This window comes from Paralichthys olivaceus, chromosome 11 (assembly GCF_024713975.1).
Source record: "Paralichthys olivaceus isolate ysfri-2021 chromosome 11, ASM2471397v2, whole genome shotgun sequence".
In the NCBI taxonomy this organism is placed as follows: Eukaryota; Metazoa; Chordata; class Actinopteri; order Pleuronectiformes; family Paralichthyidae; genus Paralichthys; species Paralichthys olivaceus.
In genome coordinates, this window is record NC_091103.1 from 11,523,088 (window position 1) to 11,544,914 (window position 21,827).

Consider the following 21,827-nt stretch of genomic DNA (forward strand, 5'->3'; position numbering starts at 1 on the left):
CTATCAGCAATAGAAAGGAGGTATGGGAAAAAGGGGAGGAAGAGGAGGAAGACAGACTTAGAGGAATCAGTGAAGAGATACCTGTCCCTGCGGAGAAGCTTTGGCAACGTAGAGAGTGCGAAGAAGAAGAAAGGGGCTGAAATGACAGGAAAGAGGGACTGAGAGAAGAACAAGGAAAGCAGTTTGGTCCCGTTGGATCAGAAGCAGTCTGGGAACAGACTGTGATGTGAAGGTACAAACAGTCAGCAACACGTCTGGAACTTGTCGTTTCAGCATTAGGCAACTTCCCAGACAGCGATCCAAGGACAAACAGCTTTTTTTGCTGCAGACAAAAACACAGTCTGTCTCTCAGTGATATCAAAGATCTCTCCATCCAAACTTTGTATTGTTTTCTTAATAGCTTGAGATGATTCATCACTGTGATTGTTTCTGTTTCTACCACAAATATTAGATTTGTTCATGGCAGCTATTTCTAGCCAAACCAGTCCGAGCCCGAGAGAAAACTCACTAAGCCTGATCCTAACCCAAGGGGTGCACTGCTATTTGTATCTGAGATCCAACCTAAATGAAAACAGGTAACCAGTTCTAATGTTGTAGCCGATTGGTGAATATTCATTACCTGGACATTTGGAAATGTTATTTAAAACTTATTTTGTAGTTCAATTATATTAAATTAATAAACACAATATTAAACCCAGTTATCTGATTTAATGACATAGCTGATCAATGAATGTCTGTTAATGAGAAGAAATTGTTCTCACAAAATGTAAATATTTTAGGTAAATTGTGTCTCGGTCAATTTTTTTTTTAACCAACAAGTGTGGATTTGATATTCAATGTATCTGTATTAGATTTCAACTTCAATTTGACTGTAGTCAGTCCCATGAAATTGGGATAAAGACAGTTACTGAGTCACACATAAAAATGTTACAGCATTTTCTAACGTTAAAAAACAAGTGTCCCACTGTTAAACACGGTTATCCAGGCGTTCTCCCTCAGTAGGCCCCCGCGTCTGGATCCCCCAACATGGCTGGAAATCCACTGCTTGGGAACGCAGCATTCCTGAGGAGGTTGTTAACATTCCTCTAAACTTATTGAATCAGCAAAGTACAGCTGGCTCCGCTTGCCACGGCATGCAAAGATGGATGAGGGTTTTTTTTCTTAAAGTTCTGTGTGCATTTGCTTGTTTGTGTTGTGCAGTGAGAAGAAGGTGCTGTATGTGTGTGTGTGTGTGTGTGTGTTTGTGTGTATACACAAAACAGAGTCTTAGTGTTGCAATGTAAGTCAAGACAGGAGCACCTCAGTGTATATGAAAGAAGCTTTCACCCCTCAGTCTCGTCCATATAGCCCACTATAGGTGGAAATTCTCCATATTTCAATGATGGTCATAAAATGTTTCTGAAATCTTCGTTCTTTACATACACTATTCTTTACATACACTATCTGATGCCATTACAAATGGTGTTTAGTCAAATCCTCCGGCGCCGGGCGCATCAGGATCAGCCTCCAGAGCACACTGGGGTTTATCTCATCCAGATTTATGCACAGAGAAGGCTTTGTGTTACACTGTACATATGTTATAGCACATACTCCCACCAGAGGCACGCTATGTTTATCATGCCATCATGATTCTTGTCACACATGAGTAACCAGAGAACATTTTAGTGGTACTGGGAAGATTGTTACCTACAAAAAAACGGTTGCACTCTGGAGCCCTGTCAAAGTGATATCTAAGTTAAACAAAATGAAAAACACTCAAGGGGCACTGTGACGCCTTGGCCACCTTCGCTTCATTGTCATACCTTTGCTTCATTGTCGAACAGTTTGGTGGTGGTCTTTTACCTTATGCTGCGTTCTGTTCTCAGCTGTCACTGCTGTGGCTCAAAAGGTGGACCAGAGGGTCGTGGGTCAATCTCAGTCTTCCCCATTCCGTGTAGTACTTTCTCTAACACACATCACTCTCACACTGTCTAGTGATGTGTGTTAGAGAAAGTACTACACATAGATGCACTGTATGAATGTGTGTGAATGGGTGAATAGTAAAAGCTGTACTGTAAAGCGGCCATCGATAACAGAAAAGCTAATATAAATACAGACCATTTACTAGACCATTCTTCTCCTACACAGACACACTGACCCATCTGTCACAGTCAGACTGACACCTGTCTCTGGCCTGTTAAGACATCCATAAAGTTTCTACCATTTTCGGCAGGCAGGCAGAATTTGTCATAAACACGGTAGCGCTTTCACTATGCACTTTCACCTGGCAAGCATTCAATTGTCAGCAGGTACTGGCCCTGCTTTGTAAGAGCATACTGTGAGTGTAATAAAGAAAAAGATGATGATTAAATATAAGACATGGTCTGACGGTCCAGTCTTATATCAGAGAAGAGACAAACAGCTCAGGTTAATAAGGGGATCTGAGAGAAGCCCTCAACTGCAGCACAGACTTCCACATCACACAAGTTCACCTTCGAACCACAATCCACTCAGACTTCGTTTCTACAACACTTAACTTTCATATTAACGAATAAGCGCAGCAATTCTTAAAATGAAGCTTATAACATAAACCCTCAACTTTCCAAATTATTAAAATTTCTAGTTTCCAAGCTTTCTATTAAGTCCTGATACAGATAGCAATACCCTCTCCACATATGTCGACTGTAACTACACTACCTACGCAGAACAGGAGCATGCAAGTACTTTAGCTATTGGATTTAAGAGTCCTTACAATCCATCTGTCCTTGTATGCTCACAAATATTCTGCAACAGTAAAAAAAATAGAAAGCAGGAAACTTCCTTTGTGTTTTATACGTTTTTATATTTACGAGGAACATTGTCTTAAGTGTGGTCACAGAGACCCTTGTCTGCTGCTCCCATTAGCTATGTAGTCCAAAAAGAAAATTGCAGTAACTATTTAAGCTAGGAAGACCAAACCTGGAAAATGTTGAACACTATTACAGATGACAAAGCGAGCTAATGTCCAAAAACCCTGATAAAAAAAAGCTGCCTCAGACTCAAACACAGACATACACATTTAGCAGGGAACTAGGAGCACCGGTCATCTCACCCTGGAGGTTACTAATCATATAAATGTCATCACTGTGCGTTCTGTTCTCTGTTCGCTAGAGAAGCGACGGTACGTACAGCACACTAACTGACATCAGCATACCAATTAGTGAGGGACAAAAAGCCTCTCTGCCTGACAGATAAGATAAAGACATGGTAGGACCAGCCTGCCTTACACTGCGAGTGTGAATGATGTCAGTGTAGGAGAATAACGCACTGTCGCTGGTTTGGTCAAGCAAAAGCAGAAACAGAGGTAGAAGAGCTTTGACTTTAACTGACGATAGGCAGACATTTTCACTTGTCATAGCAGTAAGAACACACATGCTACTGATAACATGAGTAATGGCCGAGTTTTATTTAGGTGTCCCAGGAAAGTCACGACAGGGTGACAGGTGAGCCAGCCCAATCCAGCACCAGGACCCTGACACTGAAGCAGCTAAATGGATTCCAGCCATCATGGACTTTATTATTACCACCAATGCTTCTCTACTGTAACATCTTTGTGACTAAGGCCTATTAGTCCCATTCTGGCAATAGTACTTGGTTTAATCACTGCCAGTCACAGCTTAAAGTCAAATCTCTGAGAGTTTCTTTCTACCTCTCTTCTTTCCTCCTGAGTGTTGACATAATGCCATAACGTTAACAGCAAATATTTAAACTGCATCATAATCAATATGAATACAGATACAAATTCACGGTTTTGAGTTTTCTATACCTTCATTTTGGGAATTCTCGAAGATACAAGTTGCTAGCTGGTTAGCTTAAGAAAAAATGTAGTTTGTAGTTAGTCATATAGTCTAGTTAATACGCCCCCATAAAATTAACTTCTTGTTGGAACAATGATGTAGGTGGAATCACAATATTGTCAATTGACAGCTCTACTCTCAACAACTTAATCATAAATACGGCAGCTTTGCATTCATGGTAACAAGTGACAACCCACCATTTACGTTTGTAAACTACCACTCAGCAGCCTTGAGTTTGGCATTTCAGACAGCACCATCATCTTGTTTTTTTAGAACAAGAAGTAACCAGGAAGCGGTGGTTAGTGTGACTGAGAGGACACTACACACCCACCCACACCTGTGACCTCCACTCATTGGACGGTACTAGCTGTCAAACGCATTGTATTCACCACCTAATGCATATCATGGTTAATCTGCTATTTTACACTGAATGGGACAATAGTTAATATAATGAACATCATGCTATGTTGAAAAGGCTCCGATTGAGACCATAAACTCATTAGGGAAATACTGACGTTATAAACCGATTTAGAAGTATAGTCATTTCTCAGGCTTCAATAGAAATTGACTTATTTTTTAAACCAGTGGAGTCACCCTCTGCTGGTCATTCGATATAATACAGATTGCAGACCAACAGTCTACCATTTTATATACTTTGCGTTATTTGACTAGTGAGGCCTGACAAGAATGACTCTGAAGAGCACGAGCAGAGAGTTAAAGGTTACAATCACTAACCAAACTGTGCATTCCTTACTGTAAATGTGTTGGTAAATCTCCCTTTTTTTTACCCTTTGTAAATGAAGATAAGATTTATTTAAACCACAATAAAGTCACAGGTAAGGAGCTACGTTGTATTTTCAGCAGTATCCAGTAAAGTAATTCCTCTATTATCATGGGGTGGAGCTGGCATGGCTCTAAAGAGCATTGACTATCTTTTCTCAATAGATGTGAAGTGGACCACTTTAACAGCAGCAGGCCAGGCAGGGCAATGAGAGCAGCCTTTCATCCTTGCTAGCTGTTAGCTTTGGCAGGGGCTCGGCAGCCCTCAGACAGCCTTCCTGCCTGCCTGCAAACTGGGACAACACCTGGGGGCTGGGAGAAAGCAGAATGAGGGAGACGGGTGAGAGAGAAAAGACGGGGAATATAGACCATGAGGATAATAAATTGTATCATATTGTACTATTTAAAGGCCAATCACGAAAGGGGAAAGGAGGGCAAAATGAGACCATTGTTTCCTCAGTTTTTTCCCATGATATTTCTCCCATGAAAATAAAATAATGACTCTCTGAGGTCTGATGGTGGAAGCAGAGGTGCTGGGGCAGGTGGTCAGACAGATATGCAGACAGTCAGGTAGTGACTCAGACAGGAAGTTACACAAGACAGAATACACAGGCCAACAAATGCATGCAGCGAGGCAGACAGAATTGTAAATGAGGAGGTGGTAGACAGATGAGGGAAATGAATATTTGTGTGTGTGTGTGTGTGTGTGGATGGTATTCTGCTGAATAGCTGTAGTGGTATCCATGGCAACATGGCTTTGGCATTCGCAGCAACGCTGGAAAGAGCAGCCTGTACAGAGAGAGGAGCAGGCAGCGAGCGGAGACTGGCATTCACACTAGACGGGAGAGGGATACCAAGTTCATCATGTGCAGCGTTCACCGTGGTAATACATCAATATTTATCTTATCACAGCAGCGATTGCCAGTAGGATGATACAAGATGCTGCTGCATATCTCTGTTACCTTACACTCAAAACTGTGCATCATTACACTGTTGTGTTGAGATAAACAGCTGCTTAAAATTTGTCACACAAAAAGAACAGGTATGATCAATTAGAAACTAAGTATGACACATTGAACATGGGGATACTGATGAGTCAGAAGCCTGAGAACGGACATAACCTCACTGAGTTTAGTATAGATTTAAAAACATCTTCACTGAATTAAAGATGTATTACCATATCGTTGTTACCATTTTCTATATACTTCATCTATATTATACAAAATAGGTGTGTGTGTGTGTGTACGGGGGCAATTTCTGCCATTTTTATTTACTTATGAGTAGAGATGTTGCGATACCATGTGTCCTTCCCAATACCGATTCTGACTACTGGACTTTGTCTTGGGCCAATACTAATGCATTTAAAAAAATAAAAACCAATATAATAACATATTTTCACATCTGTATGCTACGAACCCTGAATGGAAGTGTTGATTGCCGTCATTGTTGTTTGGCCTGGCCCTTCGAAAAACAATTACATAAAGAGAATTAATGCCATAGAAATAATTTTATTATCTAGTTTGTCGCTCTACTGGTGGGACTTTCCAGCATGAAATATTACCAAGTTGTTGACACGTTCGCTAGATCGGGCTATCGCCACACTACTGGAAATCACATATTCCCTGCTCTACAACAGCACTTGCCAGAGGCAATGAAGAAAAAGTGATTTTTTGAGAAAAAAATTACAGTTATATCTGTGTGAAACCAATATACTTTAAAGACGTGGTATCTGATCAGTAAATAGACAGCACTCTAGCAGATGCCTAACCCAGCATTTTCAGCAGCATAGGAGGCTTTTCTGATGCTGTTAGCTGTATCATCTCTACTTGTAAGCCAATGAAAACCCTGCTGGAAAACATATGTGTCACCCTGTCTGCATGTGTTTCACGGGCCAAACTGCTCTGCTCTACAAAAAAAGGCTGACTTACTAACTTTCACTTCATATTCTCTGGAGTTATGGGAAAGTGCCGCTGATGAGAACTCAGTTTGACTTTTGGCCCTTGGCTTCCTTGAAATGTTTTTTTTTCAACACATATATATGCATATAAATATCTACACAGCATACATCTGGTGTGTTTCTGTTAGCTCTTCTGTAAAGTGATCCAATAAACATGGGGACTGTGAGTTCCGTGTGTGTTTCTTGGCAATGATGTCAAAGGTTACTTTTCCTTCAGTATTTTAGGGGAACTAGCTATGAAATGTTTTGTTTATTTAGGCTAAGTTGAAAAAGCTTCAGCCCCTTTTCCGATGTGCTTGTAAACGGTACAGCATAACTGACCAAACACAACATTCTAAGTACAAAAACGAAATTCTCGTACCCACACAGCCATTTGAAGTTGTCTCCCATGTGACCACAGTCGTCTCACTTTATTTGTTATTGTTACAATGCTGTGGCACAAGGCGGGCGAAGACACAAAGACGCACTCAGTGACTTGGTGGGGGAGTGTTGTGTGTAATAACAGAATGTTGCTGCTATTTTAATCTGTAGCCTTGTTTGTTTTCTGTTTTGAGAAAAGAGAAAAGGCTGCGAGTCCAAAGGCTCATTGGTTCAAACCCTACATCTGACACTCGACAGAGCCAGGGAGGAAAACAAACACATCCATGCCAGAGCACGCACACACACACACACACACACACACACACACACACACACACACACACACACACACACACACACACACACGTTGGTGGAGTAGCACGTGGCAACGGATCTAACTTGGGTGTCCAAAAAGAAACAGGAAAAACAGATGGATTATGATTGTATTAATGCTATTATAGATTTACTTTTCAGGCACGGGGTGGATTTGGGGGATTATTAGACCCATGTGATTGTACCTTGTATCCAGCATGGGTCCTGTTCTTTGTGAGCGGCGTGGTGGAGCACAGCTCAATGGCCTCGGGCTCATGAAAGATCACCGTGGGCAACGGCTCCTTCCTCAGCGTCAGCACATTCAGCTTCGTTTTCAGCATGGTCTGGAAGTGCTGATGAAGAAAGAAAGAAAAAGAGACTGAAACACTGCTTTAAGAAGAAATACAATCAGTTGCAGACAGGTTTATGCCTATGATTCAATATTTATAGTTTCCTTGTCAACAACATAGACTGTATATAAAGATGGATGACAAATGCTCCACAAAACTGAAGCCAAAGCGTCTGGTTTGCCCCATGGTGGCTGGCTGCATTTAACTGCCAAGTTTGGTTTAGTTAGTTATTTGTTAGCTTTAGTTAGTTATAACCCTGCCTATAACTATACTGTAAGTAACCTACATCAAGAGGACTGAAACATCATGATTTACAGCTGAGACTGACTCTTGAGTGGTCGTGAGCTTATATCGGCGGGTCCTCTCTACCATGGCTCTATCCCCTGATCACTACTACACAGACTCTGGCTCCAAATGCACAAGATTTAAGGGTTGGTATCAGAAATATTTTGGCTTCAATTATGGTTAGTGGGAGGAAGTGGAGAAGCGTCATCCATCTTTACTGCCTATGGTCAAGACTGATGGAGTCTTAAAAATCGCTATCCTCCTAGACACTGTTATCTTAGTATTTTTGTCAATCATCAGTGTGTAGTTCAGTATAGTATATGTCACCACTCATAAGTACTGAAATACTATAAGTAGTACAGAAGTAGACACCGAGCAGAACCACATGGCACTGCGTGTCCGTCCCTGTGGAATTTCTGGTCTTCTTCGAAACCACGTCAGAGAAACATACACAAAAAAATGAGCGGCTCATTAGATCCCATCCAAGGCATAAAAAGGCCAATGGCGCTTATATTGGGCTAGGTGTCTACAGCCTAACCTTAGTATCATCCACCTCTGGCAATCCATCAGTCGAATCCTGACGGGAAATTCTGGTACATCTGAGAGGTCCTCCACACCTGCAGTTTTTTTTTATCTAATATTTCTAACAGCAATCTGATACTTGTCTGTTTCTTTCTTTGCAGCTTCTCTGGATGACCTTTCTCCAGGTGCACATAACTTTAAAAGCTCTTGTATAATAAGTCTGTGGAAGATATTTGTCTGTGTCTGCCTCTGGGACTGCTTTAATTCTCATTTTCATGGTTATTGTATGTCAGTCCCTTTATTTCTTACCTTTATTATTGCCAACAGTCTGTTACAGACACGCTAAAAGCCATGTGATACAGAGCTTTGAGCTAAATGCTACCGTCAGCAAGGTAATATGCTCAAAATGACAAAACTAATATGCAGATGTCGAGCAGGTGTTAAGACCATGTTCATCATCTCACTTTAACATGCTATTTGGAAAAACAAAACAACAAGTATGTCATTGCATGACACAAAGTATTACACACTAATTTTGATGGTAGATGAAAAGTCAGGATTATTTAACTGATTACAATTTTATCCTGAGGGAGATCTAAATGTGTGTGGTAGATTTAATGACAATCCATTCAAAAGCAACAAAGTACAAATGTAATCTTCACAGTGGTGCTAGAGGAAAAGACCTAGCATCACTTAAGTCAGTAAAATTCATTATGTGGCAACCAAATCTCAAAGTAATTCATCCCCTACTTTTAAGGGAAATACAAGTTAAAAAACTAGGATGACACTCACTAGAGTGCCTACCTGTGAACAAGCCCCAACAGTCCTGCATGAAACCACATTTAAATTCACTAGATCCAGATTTTTTATTTGGATCTGCAACAAATTGCACACACTGAATAATCAGTCCCCTAAATATGCCTCTTTTCATCACGATTCTTCAATTATTCCCTGGGAAAATGGTAAAAAAGTCACAAAATGACAGAAATACCAACATTTTATGGGTTCTTTCTTGACCCACGTGCCTCCTTCCAACAAATTCTGTGGAGATTTGTTCAGTAGTTTTTGTGTAATCCTACTAACAAACAAACCAACAGCAACACGGGAAAAACATAGGCCTCTAGGCTGAGGTAACTAAGACCTCAACCTGCTGATGGCACTAAGGTTAAATTGAGAGGATTGGTCTGACAGGTCAGCACTGGCATCCTGTAAAAACAGACAGACTAGAATGCACCAGACACTTTAAACTCACATGAACCGCCACGACTCTAATGACACTTTAGCCAAGGAAGGGTTGCATTGACTGGAGGACATCTTTCAAACGGAGCCCTTTCTACCTACAACAATGATGATCCAGAGATCCTGCAGCAGACATGTTGGTCTTAAAAAAAACTAGACATATCTCAGTTTTGGTTATTTCATTACAGTTAAGGAAGGACAACATATTTTGTCTTAATTGACTTTACAACTCCAAGCAGAAATAAGGCGGTTTTGAAAAGAATAAAATGTTTTCCACACAATGCGGTGTGTGTAAATAACATAATAATAATGAATAAATACATTGATGTAGCGTTCCTCTGCAAGTACAGATTACTTTTCCAAATTCTCCCATTCAATATTTTCCTTTTTCTATCTGGCGCTTCTCAACAGTTTTTCCATGTTGGACTTGCAATATGTCCTTGTCTTACAGAACAGATGGTCAACATTTGCAGCCGATGAAAACTGTGAATCCTGCCAATACAGCTGATCATCAATCTTCACTGTTCTGTTGGTTCAGTGACGCCAAGTAGACCATCCTCAATCAACTTCAAGACACACGTTAGGTGTCCAGTTTCTGAATTCAACACCACTACATCAGAATCGATATTATAATACATTGTGCTGCAAAAATATGTCACTTATAATAATAGCCTTCAATCGTATTACCATTATCCTCATAATATTAATATCTCCTTGAAAATGTTATCATTGTTTTGAAATTTCTATCCTCATCTTTGTCCTCACCAATAAATATTTTGGAACCTGTTTGCCAGGCATTGTGTTCATCATATGTGTAAACTAATGTATTGTACTTATGTAGCTATGACTAATATGCCTAATTTCATTCTAATAATGGTTTAGAGAAAAGGGGGCATAAAAGACAGATAAGAAATAATAGGAGCAGATGAAGGAGAATCAGCAAAAAAGTAAAATGGAGTTGTGAAAGCAAAGCCACATGTGTGTAAATGCTTGCTGACCTCCGCGTCAGCACTTTACAGCTTCCTGACAGCGGCTCACATTCCTGCGGTTGGCCCCAGTACGGAGTGGAGGGAGGCAGGGGCGGGGGGGTGTTTGGAGACCTGTGGTGGGCTCCCCGACCCCTTTGCCCCCCCACCAGGAGCAAAAGCCTGAGCGGATGGCCGCTCGTGGAGTAAAGCTGGAATTCTATTCATAATATTTTCACTGCATTTTAATGTTTTTATTTCTCAATCCCCAACAGTCTCCTCATCAAGTTACTGCTGTTATTGATTCTATTTCTGACTACAACTTGGACCCGGGCAGGTTTTCTGTCTCCACCGTGAGGCTGCTGTGGGCTAGACCGGGTCTGAGCTGGTTACAAGACAAAGCTTGTGTCTACACTTACGATCTAAATGCTAAACAATGACTGCCGTCATAAGAAAAGCAATGGTCCTCTCAAAGATTATGAAAAACAATACTGTTTTTAGATTAACACTAAGGGGTCTGATCTTCATACATACAAAGCAAAAAACTTAATGTTGAATATTTTAACTGATTGGAATTCAAATATTTGTGGATCTACTAAACAGCTACAGAGCTTCAAGTGTAGCTATAACTCAGGTGTTTGGCAACAGCTGGTTCATCCTTGCAACTGACACGTGTCACAGAAGGACCTGAGGGGTTTCCAAAGTCCACACATGGGTGGATCCCCAGTTTGATGGATTTAAAGTGAGCATTCAAAACAATTAATGAGATGTGACACAGCCTATTTTCAAACCAATTGACCAATTTTGGAAAGACAAACCCTTACAGACAAATCAGTTTTCATTTTACAGTCATAGCCCTAAGATACACTGTGTCATGAAGAAGCTGGGCTACACAGAACAAAACATGTACTTTCATTCCTGGATGGTTTATTTCCATAATTTATGAGAAAATATAAAAAATTAAATCAAGTGCATGAACATTTTAAAGTTGCATGATTTAAAATGACCAGTGACCCAAACAACTGATACACAATGAATTGACTTTTTCACATAGCAGTACTTAACTTCTTCATTTGACACTTAAACAACAAAAATACTGTTGGTTGTAAAGATAATAGAGTGTTTGTGATTTAAAATACACGTGCACTGTCATTCCATCTCATCATTTAAAGGTTGTTACTCCCACTCTTTACATATTTGAACTTTCTGTAAAACCAAATCAAAGCATTTGGAAGCCAATTAAGTCATTAACTGTCAAAACAACATAATTGTACATATTTAGCAGCATCTAAAAGCATCAACACTGATGCACTGCTGCCAGTGTCCATGTAATTAATCTTTATATATGGAGCACAGAAGGCTAGTCTCTGCCAAAAACACTGTAACTTTTACAACACTAAAGTTTTTTTTTATTTTCGTCTCTTAAGGCCTGCATTCAAAACGACAAACATCGCACAACATTGGAAATAGGTCTTCACTTATTTTTTGGGTTAAGAACTAATATTTCCAACTGGGAGAATTAGCAAGGTCAAATCTGGATTTTAGCTCAGACCCCATGTTACCAGCTAATTCTGCAAGTACATATCATTTCTCTACCTGTAAATAATAGTAAACTCTGTTTAGAAGCAAGCAAATCACTTCTTGAGCAATCACATGTATTAGAAATCAAGTTGACAGCCTTTGCAGATTGTCTTTTGCAGTTTGCCTCCTGCAGTGATGAGCTTAACAGGTCACAGATGGCAAGTTAAACATTTGGCCCCCTGGGAGAGCATTCTTACAGGAAAGAAGTTCTCAGGTCAATCTCATGCACTGCATAACAGCATAAAAACAAATCCTGCCACACCTACTGAGACACGCAAAATAGGCGTTTTGGAGATGGGATCATGGCACAACTGTAGAAAACAGCTGGAAATGATGTCCAGAAGCCAGCAGATGTAGAATGGGTTGATGTTCTGTCTGAAAATAAAATAAAATATACACCCCTTGGATATGTCAATGGCTACTGGTTTATCCCAAAAGCTCAAAACATGGTTAAGTGATATAAAAATTGTTAGGAGCTTGCAGACCTCAAGACAAAAACAGTTTCTCAACAGTATTTTAACCTGCCTGAGCAACATCTGCATTCTGCAACCCCGACACACCAGATGAAAGACTTTGCAGAGCTCTGAAACAGATGTTGTAGGTCTGTTGGGTGCTGGCAGGGAGTAAGACAGTAGGAAATTTCTGTTATCTGCTCATCTGTTCTGCATCTCATCTTGTTGTTTTCAAAAGAGAATCACCAGCCTGATGTTGGAGTGAGGAGCCAGCCTTGGTCCAAAATCAGAATCATTTAATTTCCATGTAGACAGAAAAGGTTTTGTGATATTATGGTGATAGGAATAGAACCATAAAACTGTAGGGAATAAGTAAATCACTACTAGCTGAACAAATACAACTGTTTTGTGGTCAGTACATATGTTTCATTCATGCATCAACTTCTGTATCACCACCACCAACACCCTGGGCTTGACAACTGAAATCACTCTCTCCCCACAACCACACTATGGTTGGTCAATGTGGTCAGGAGACCAACCGAGACAATTAGTGTGCGATAGAGCTTTAAGTAAGAGCAAAATATCCCGATGTGGTCAGTGGTAACTTAGATAATCCTTCTATTCAGAGTAATACACGACTAAGGAAGAAAGAGCATCAAGCGCCCTCTCTCCCTTTGGAGTTTTCTTGCAAGACAAAGTTCTGTTTACAAGGGTTGCCATGGTAGTGAGTGTTAACGGTTAATGATGGTGTTCAGACACCCACCAATTACATGACTTGCCCAATGGTTCCACCGCTCCACTTTTTAATCAAACTTCAAACATGCATTCGAAGATGAAGGTAAAAGTTAATGTCGAACTGTAATGACAGGTTTGAACTTCAAAATATACAGTCTACCAGCTCATCAGACTGAAGTAGTTTACCTCATCATCCAACAGAGGGCGCTCACTGTTAACTTGACCTATTAAATCCCCTCTTGACCTTTCACTAAAGTCTGTCAGTAATGTTATGTTGTTTTGCTATGAAAATGAAGGATGCTAGCAAGCAAAGCCGCCCTAAGCAGCAGAGCAGAGAAGAAGAGTCGTATCATGTGATGGAAGAAGAGTTGACCGACAAGACTGAGGATTTGGTCTCAAATTGAAATGAAAAGGCTTAAATTTGGCAACATTTCTGATTTAAGTCAAATGACTCACAGGAACCTGGTGATGTTACTGAGGGAATCTGCAAACTTTCTCTGAAGGTAGCAACATCTGAAGGTACCGCTTCTAATCTAGATGCTCACCTTCAAGTGCACCATTCCTACTGTTTATATCTAGTATTACAAACCAAGATTAATTGTGTGTACGCTTGAGGCCCAACAAACACATAGAAAGCCATTTCCTTCCACAGGAAATATTTGAAAAGCCAATATTTAAAAAAGAAAATTTGGAACCTGCATTGTTCGCATTGTTGCTTTCTGGCAGTTTTCTTCTCTGCCCTCTGGTGGTGTATTCTTACGTATATTGGTCTGTTATTGCCACCTGTTGTTCTGCAGCATATTAAAAAACCACTGGCAGGAATGTGTATCATCTCATGCATCCGTGACTGAAGGCACGAGCCACTAACCAGAGGGGAATAAAGTCATATAAATATTTCCCAATTGAGCAACTTGTGGCCAAAAACTCCACAGGGTACCTTTAAAACAACATCACCAAGCCCCATATAAATATTCTGTCAGTGGGAAAGCATAGAATGAGTTATTTCTTCAGTCGTGCCACTTGCCAGTGAGTAAACAGCAGAGATGCTAGAGTTACATATCAGATGAATTGTTCATGAAAAAAGGGTTTGTTTAATCAACAAAACAAGCATTCCAAACAATGACTTTACTTTGAAGCTAAAAAACCCTGCATCTTGATTCTATCCTGCCCTTGTTTGTACCTCAGACCCCAGTCATACACAAACATATTCTTCTTTCTGTATACTGTGGTCCACAGGTGGAGCAGGACGAGGTTTGTCCAGCATGTGGTGTCAATTACTTCCTAAAGCCAGAAGTAGGATTCCCCCTCCAGTTCCCTGCGTGGTGAAGGACTGAGTACTGTGACTTCCTCAGCTGTCCCTCTTATGTGTTTACAACCACCCCTTCTGATCCTGGCACAGTTTACGAGAGGAAATATGCCTCAATGGGCTCAACCCTGGGAAGACTGTGGGAGGTCCCCATGCAAAGCAAAAACCTGTTTTTCCTTTTACCTCAACTGTCATTGGAGCATTAGGGCATGTAGGACGGAGAAGGTTGATGATCAGACATTATAATTGGTGGGTTTTATTGTGTAGGACAAAGCGGGTATTAAAGTACCCAAACCTCAGAGCCTGGGGACAGCAATCTCTGTCTGGCAGTCTCTTTGACGTAAACAATGAACCAACCACAACTTCTTAAATTGTCTACACATATTCAGGGGATGTGAAAAGGATCTACGAATGACAAAAACATGGTCCACTATGTCAAACCGAATGGTCCATTTACACGTGTACCATTATGCACCCACTGTCAGACAGGACATTCTACAGTATGTTCATAATATGCAGTACTTTGTAGAAAAAGTTGAAAATATCTCCTTTGATTTAAATGTCTGTATTCTTCCCATTCATGTATCTATAAGAGGCAATCTCAGCCACCACTAACTGGTGTTGATTAGTCTTGTAGTTAGTTGCATGTTAAATGCATTAGGGCTTTGATTTAGTCACATTACAACTAATGGGTTACCTCAACAACACAAAAAAAAAGAGTCTAAGGATGAGTCACAAAAGTACAGTTGAGTGCTCGAAACAAACCCCAACCTCAGAGCTGCAAGATGATTTTGACCATTACCCACCAAATCATAAAACTCTTTAAGATGGTAGGAGATGAAATGGCCCTTAAATAGTCAATAAATTGATGATCTAAATAGTTCCCAACTGATAATCTGTAAACTGACAATTGGTCAGAAACCTAAGAAAATTAGTTGTTGTACCTCTTTAAGGTCATACTTGAACAAATGTGAAGTTTCTTTGGTTCTTTAACATTTACATTGTCTCTTAATGATCAAATAATGTTAACACTCGTGTCTACATAACAAAATGCCAACAGTTGGGAGATGTGAGCGGTGTTAACCATAACACATACTGGCCATAGACTGTATATAAGGATGGACTATGTGTTTCCACCTTCTCCTGTTGTACAAAAATGAAGCCAAAATATACCCCGGGTGGCACCATCTTGCCCTTTTGACGAGTCTGCATGGTAGTGATCATGGTGTGGAGCTACTGGGGTACACATACACAATTTTGAGCCGGTCTACCGTAATTTCCTTTTACCACAGGGCCACAGTCTCAACAGCATAGCTGAGGCTGCAGAGCCACCTCAGACAGACAGAGACAGACAGACATAGAAACAAATAAAGCAAGACAGAGATGGGCCACAGAAACAAGATTAAGATGGGACTGGTTTTGACTGTTTGACCTCAGTCAGCTATTTCTGCACCGCCAGGTCCACATCTTTTTCTCTGCCCTGCCATGTTTGTCAGTGTCACACACATTAAAGCATCAAAAGTGGAAACCATTGCTAAAGAAAGAGCTGCTGACAGCAGGAAAAAAATACAAGTTAGCACTCGGGATAGTCAAAAGGGAAGTAATTGTGCAAACTTGCATATGAGGGTATATGCGTGTGTGCTTTTGTGCGCAGATCACCACATATTTTGCAATTCGGCGTTGAACTAAAGTGGCCTCTTGAATGTGACGGAGGGATATGGTCAGCAAGATGTAGGATGGATGGAGAAATAGACACGAAGGACGGACAAAGAAGAGAGAAAAACAGAGCAGAAGCAAACTGCATCACTGACACATCACAGCACAGTTTGGTTCCACAACACCCATCATTTTCAGTGTAAAAGCAGTTTTCCACCCTTACTGCGTAACTCCCAACACCATGACCTGTATTTCCTCACACCCACCGCCTCAGTCAACCCCCACCTTCTTCTTACTGAGTGTGAGACACAAATGCAGCAAGACATCAGGTGTTGCTATGGCAACAGGGGACAGCACAAGTGTGGACGGGTGCCATAGTGAATGAAAACAACAAGACACAACAACACATAATAGACATGAGTATATTCTACATCAGCTACCTGACGGATTCAGCTACAGAAAACACCACTATTCCTGAATCAGAAGAGGCAAAGGATACAAGCTGAAAGGATGGTCGTCATGGCTACTAAGCAGTAAATGGCCAGGTAACGATATCGTTTAATGACTACTCTTAATGGCTGTCCTTTTTTTAATTTTATTTTAAACTAGAACCTTTTTTTCACTGACCCAAACGATCCTGGCAGTCCATGTGGACATATTCATGGTTTCTATTGTTTACCCAATGAACAGAACAGCCAGGGTACATTTTGTTAATACCAAGTCATCCATCAAGGTAAACACTGCCATTCAGTGTTTCATCATTCAGTTTTGAAGTGTACAGCAGAAACATGCCAAGCTCCCTGCCAAGCTGTGGCCCATTTTTGGGCCACAGCTGTTCTCCAGGAGGTACACTGATGTGAGCCAAGTTGGTTACCAACAGAAATAGTTCTTATAACATACAAACCTCCTTTTTCCCATTCACACATTTAGTATATCGCACCTCAATAAAGCAGGATCCTACATGTCCCAGAATACAACTCTCTCAGGATGCAGCCCGCCTGGTTATTCCTTTGTTTATGATTTGCATCAATTCAAGGTAAGAGTTGGTCAAGAGAGGGTCACAGTGCACTGACAATTCAAACACAATGTCCATGACGTATGGAGTTAACAATAAGGCTGTGACCGTATTACCGCAGTTTGGCATGTTTTATAAATGTGATTATTAACTCTGATTATTTACATGAGTGATGGTTCATGGATTTTCCCGTGGCTGTGGCCAACCACTCTTGCACTGTCAACACACACTCTACCTCCCCGTATGTCACACAAAATAACCACGAGACCACCTTCTTCAAGGGCCAGACTTGGCTCACACATACACCTTATTCACTGCTGTAAAAAAAGAAATCGTCACAACAGGTAGTTAATAAAATTTGGATGTGAACATGAATGCCATTTGCAAGTCGGAGAGTCCTAAATGACATAAATGCATGGTAACATCATCTGGGTTATTTTTTCTTCAATGACCCTCCAACAGTTTTCAGATAGAGATGCTTTCCTGAACTCCTGTTTTATATTAATTCTACAATCTGACTCCATAAGTTTCACATACATAACAATCCATAAATCAATTCTGTACAAGCTAATTTGGAAGCCCCCCCCATCTTGCCTCTTGGCAGAAGACTCAAGAAATCAGTGTAGTGCTAATACATGATATTCAAGGTTTGGCAAGTTTACAGTTGCTAACATAAAGTTTTGAGGGATTCATAAACAGGACTGCACATTAACTGATGGTGGCTTTTAGTCAGACAGGATCCCAGAGGTTAGACTGAATACACAAACGTGCACTTACTCCTTGAATATCCAACACTCTTATGGAGCACTAATGTGTGCGAGTAGTTACCTGAATACTGCAACAATATCACCAATGTCCAGTACAGTTTGAAGCAGCTGTGAGTTTCTGTACTGTACAGACTTAAACCTTATATGAACCTGAATAAATCAAACTTTATGAAAAGTATCATCCATTAATGTGATAAAAAAGCACTTTACCTCAGGTAACAATTATTGAGTGTTGAGCAATATCTTGGTAATTCCATGTCACACAACTGGGCCAGACTGTAGATGATCTATCTGAAATTTCGTCACATGAGGAAACCAAAATGTCCCGCATTTCCGATCTCAATTGAGCAAGATATGAACCACCAAAGTTTGAACTTTTGACTGGTCTTCTCTCCTTTAATATCGATCACAGGGAAATGGTTCATTTTAAAGCTCTTTTCCAGTTCCATATCCATCTAAACAGCATGCTGCAATATAAACAATAACAGCATTATAAGTCATTGTAACAGTTTAAGTTGAATGGCAACCCTATATTTTTAAATTCTAACTCACATTTTCTCAAAAGTTGGGTTATAATGTCAGTCGGTCTTTAGTTTTCAAGTTATTGAAAACATTACTTATTTGAAGCATCACATCACCAACTCCTTAGTGTTGAACAGCAGTTACTCTGACCCTTGGCCCTTCCCCTCAGCACCCAACCATAACGCCTAATCCTAAACACCTTGGTCTGAAACGAACAAACAAAAAAACAAGACTTCAGAAGTTTAAAATCCTCCTTTACACTACCCTCTAAAACAGCTCCTCGAGGTCCAAATAACTTGACCAACTGATCTTAACCCTCAACACCTGAACTAGATGCGTAAACCTAAAAAGTCTTGGTCTGGAAGCTACAGGGGAGAAGGTTAATCCTCATCTCAACCTCAACAAAATGAAGCTTCAAATCAGATCATCTAAAAGCAGCACTAGGAGTGCACTGCAAAAAACTGCAGATCGAACTAAAATCCAAACAAATGAAACCTATGAGGATGGAGAATTATTGACTGACATGCGACGGCCAGCCCATTGTCTACGACTCCCTATTTGAACTGGTAGGTCAACAGACGAGGCAGAGGGAGTCCTCAAGACAACTTAACACTTACTAACACCTAACCCAAGGTCTACCCCATGGGCTAATCCGAACCCTAACCCAAGGTCTACCCCATGGTCTAATCCAAACCCTAACCCAAGGTCTAATCTGAACCCTAACCCAAGAGTGATAGCTCTGTAAATTGCTAGGCGACAAACGAAGCATGGCTGTTGGTCATAAACAGAGATGGGCCAACATATAAAGGGGCTCGCTCAGGGAGGGTGTTGGTATATGTGTGTGTTTATAGGGTCATCTACATCGGCCTCTCACCCCACACAGGAGGACACACACCAGGACTCTCGCTCTCTCGGTTTTAATAATACTTCGTGATTCCATCTTCTTGACGCCTGGGCAGGAGGGAAGGGGGGGGGGGGGGATTGTGCAAGTTCACTTGGCAGGCAGTCCAGAGGCCGAACATCTGGAGAGCATTACGCGTGCAGGAGACGTGAAGCCAGGCTCGGTGCACGGCTTGCCCCTGGATATCAAACTACGTGTCATTGATGATGTGTGTGTATGTGTCTTTTTCCTCTTCTGAACAGGTAACTGGAAAATGCGACTCCATGCAGGGGTAATGGAGGGAGAGCATCCTGATGTGGCAACGTGAGGGACAAATAAAGAGTGACAACGGAAGAGGAGGAAGAGGAGGAGGCCTCCAGTTGCTCTCAGGTTGGTGTGAAGGTACAGTGTCGGATGAGGGAAAAGGCCTGTGGGCCACACACAACCTCTGCACATCTGGATCTACTGGACGTTTGGAGTAAACCTCCAGCGGTGGACGGTCACGGCGACGAGGCGGGGGTGCGAATTGTTGCGCGGTGCCCACGGTGCTTGCGTAACGTGAAAAGGTGCGTTTAAATGCAGCGGGAGGAGCGGGTCGTTCACAGACACTGAGAATCCAGCGACAGATTCCAGAAGAAAGACGAGTGAGAGACTGGAGCTGCTCACACACAGCCGTGTCTCCAGGCTGGAGCCATGCACAGTGAGAGCGTGGACGGAGCTCAGAGCCGCTGCTGCTGCTGCTGCTGCCCTGTCGACAATACACGTCTCTCTCTCTCCCTCCTCACACACACACACACACACACACACACACGCAAGCACACACACGCACACACACACACACGTCTCTTACCTGCAATCGCTCCGTCGCTGGTTGCCACATATTCGCAGGATCGCAGGTTCTCCGTCTGTTCTGCAGCGTGTTCTCCTCCAGTCCTCCGGCTCACATCTGTTCGCTTTCACGGCTCCACTCTGTGTCCTCCAGTCTCCGGACTGCTCGATAATCAGCGATGTGTTTGCTCCGCCTGGCTGCAGTTACGAGACTGGCCGGCAGGTGGCGCAGCCTGCTCTCTGTGTGCTGCGTTCAAGTGCTGTGGGAAAGTCGAGGCGTCAAAGCAGGCAGCGCCAAGTCGGGCATGAGCCTGAGGTGGAATTCAGCTCAAACAACACATTTTAGCCAAAGCCGAAACTATCCTGGTGGCTGGCTCCCCCTACCATTCATAAACCCCGCCTCCTCCTCCATTTTAATGGATGGGACATGTCAAATCCATTTTCCTCAAACTTGGTTTCTGTAATTTTTTTTAGTTCTTATTATACCGACCAATGTTAACGTGTTCAAGTTTGGTTGTAAGTCGTTATTTGATGCTATATGATGACACGATTGACGGCTGAGACAGACTCACAATTGGTTGATCACAGCAGGACCTCGCTAAAGCAGCTCCATCCTCATTCACCATACAGCTACTGCTCAGTTGTGATAAAAACACACACACATATGCAATTTTCATATTAAATGAATGAAAATGAATGATTTATCAGATGGACACCAAAAGGCACCCACATTATTATTAAATAGTACATTTAAAAGAGGACTCAAATGCCTCAGAGGATTAGTCATGCAGACCAGTGTTGCCAGCACAGAGCAGTGAAATTGGAAATGATCACATAAAAACCTGGTGGGACTGGTGGCAATAAAACTGTAGTTTGAATGTTCTGTTCACATAATTCCTAAGAATCTCAAAGGCAGCAGTGGGTGGTGGATGGAGAGCTGCCACAAGATCTTCAAAAACAAGTTGTAACAAAAACATTCAGATCCTCACATCGTTTTGAGCCGTGATTGGTTTGCAGTGACCTTGGTATCCTCACAGTCAGGTCTGCGAACTCACTCAAGTACCATCCATTATTTTGTGGAAACTGTTAAATGAATTATTTTTATTGCTGCCAACATTTTGTACATATTTGAACTGTTTCTATATTTTAACAAATGGAAAAGCACCACACAACTGCTCCGTGGATCAGGGTGGAGGCTTTGAGAGAGTCTGACCCTGCAGGGCACAGGGCAAAGACCACCAAAGCGGACAATAAGCAAAGGTGAGACCAATCGGTAAAGTCTGCTGTACCTGCAGTGTGTGTGTATGTGTGTCCGCACATGTACGTTGGTGTGTTGAGCGACTTGACTCAGCAGTCTGTATTTAGAGATGTTTACATGGGGAACATCTGGACAAAGCCTGAGGTCACTGATGGTGTTCACATTCCATCAACTGTCTTTCCCACGGCTGATGCTTCAGTCTGGTGGCTACGACCTTGGGACTTTGGAGAGAAAAAAACACA

At 41.5% G+C, this 21,827-nt stretch overlaps 1 protein-coding gene across 1 annotated transcript in view; it reads right to left on the minus strand.

Annotated features, from left to right (window-relative positions):
* pid1 (phosphotyrosine interaction domain containing 1) overlaps window positions 1-20,532 on the minus strand; it is a 30,725-nt gene extending 10,193 nt beyond the window's left edge. Inside the window, exons 1-2 of the mRNA XM_020095303.2 lie at window positions 20,350-20,532; window positions 7,431-7,577 (exon numbers count right to left, since the gene is read on the minus strand). Of these exons, the coding sequence (XP_019950862.1) occupies window positions 7,431-7,577; window positions 20,350-20,379 (177 nt within the window). The 5' untranslated portion in view covers window positions 20,380-20,532. The remainder of the gene's footprint in view (window positions 1-7,430; window positions 7,578-20,349) is intronic.
* Window positions 20,533-21,827: the final 1,295 nt, after the last annotated feature.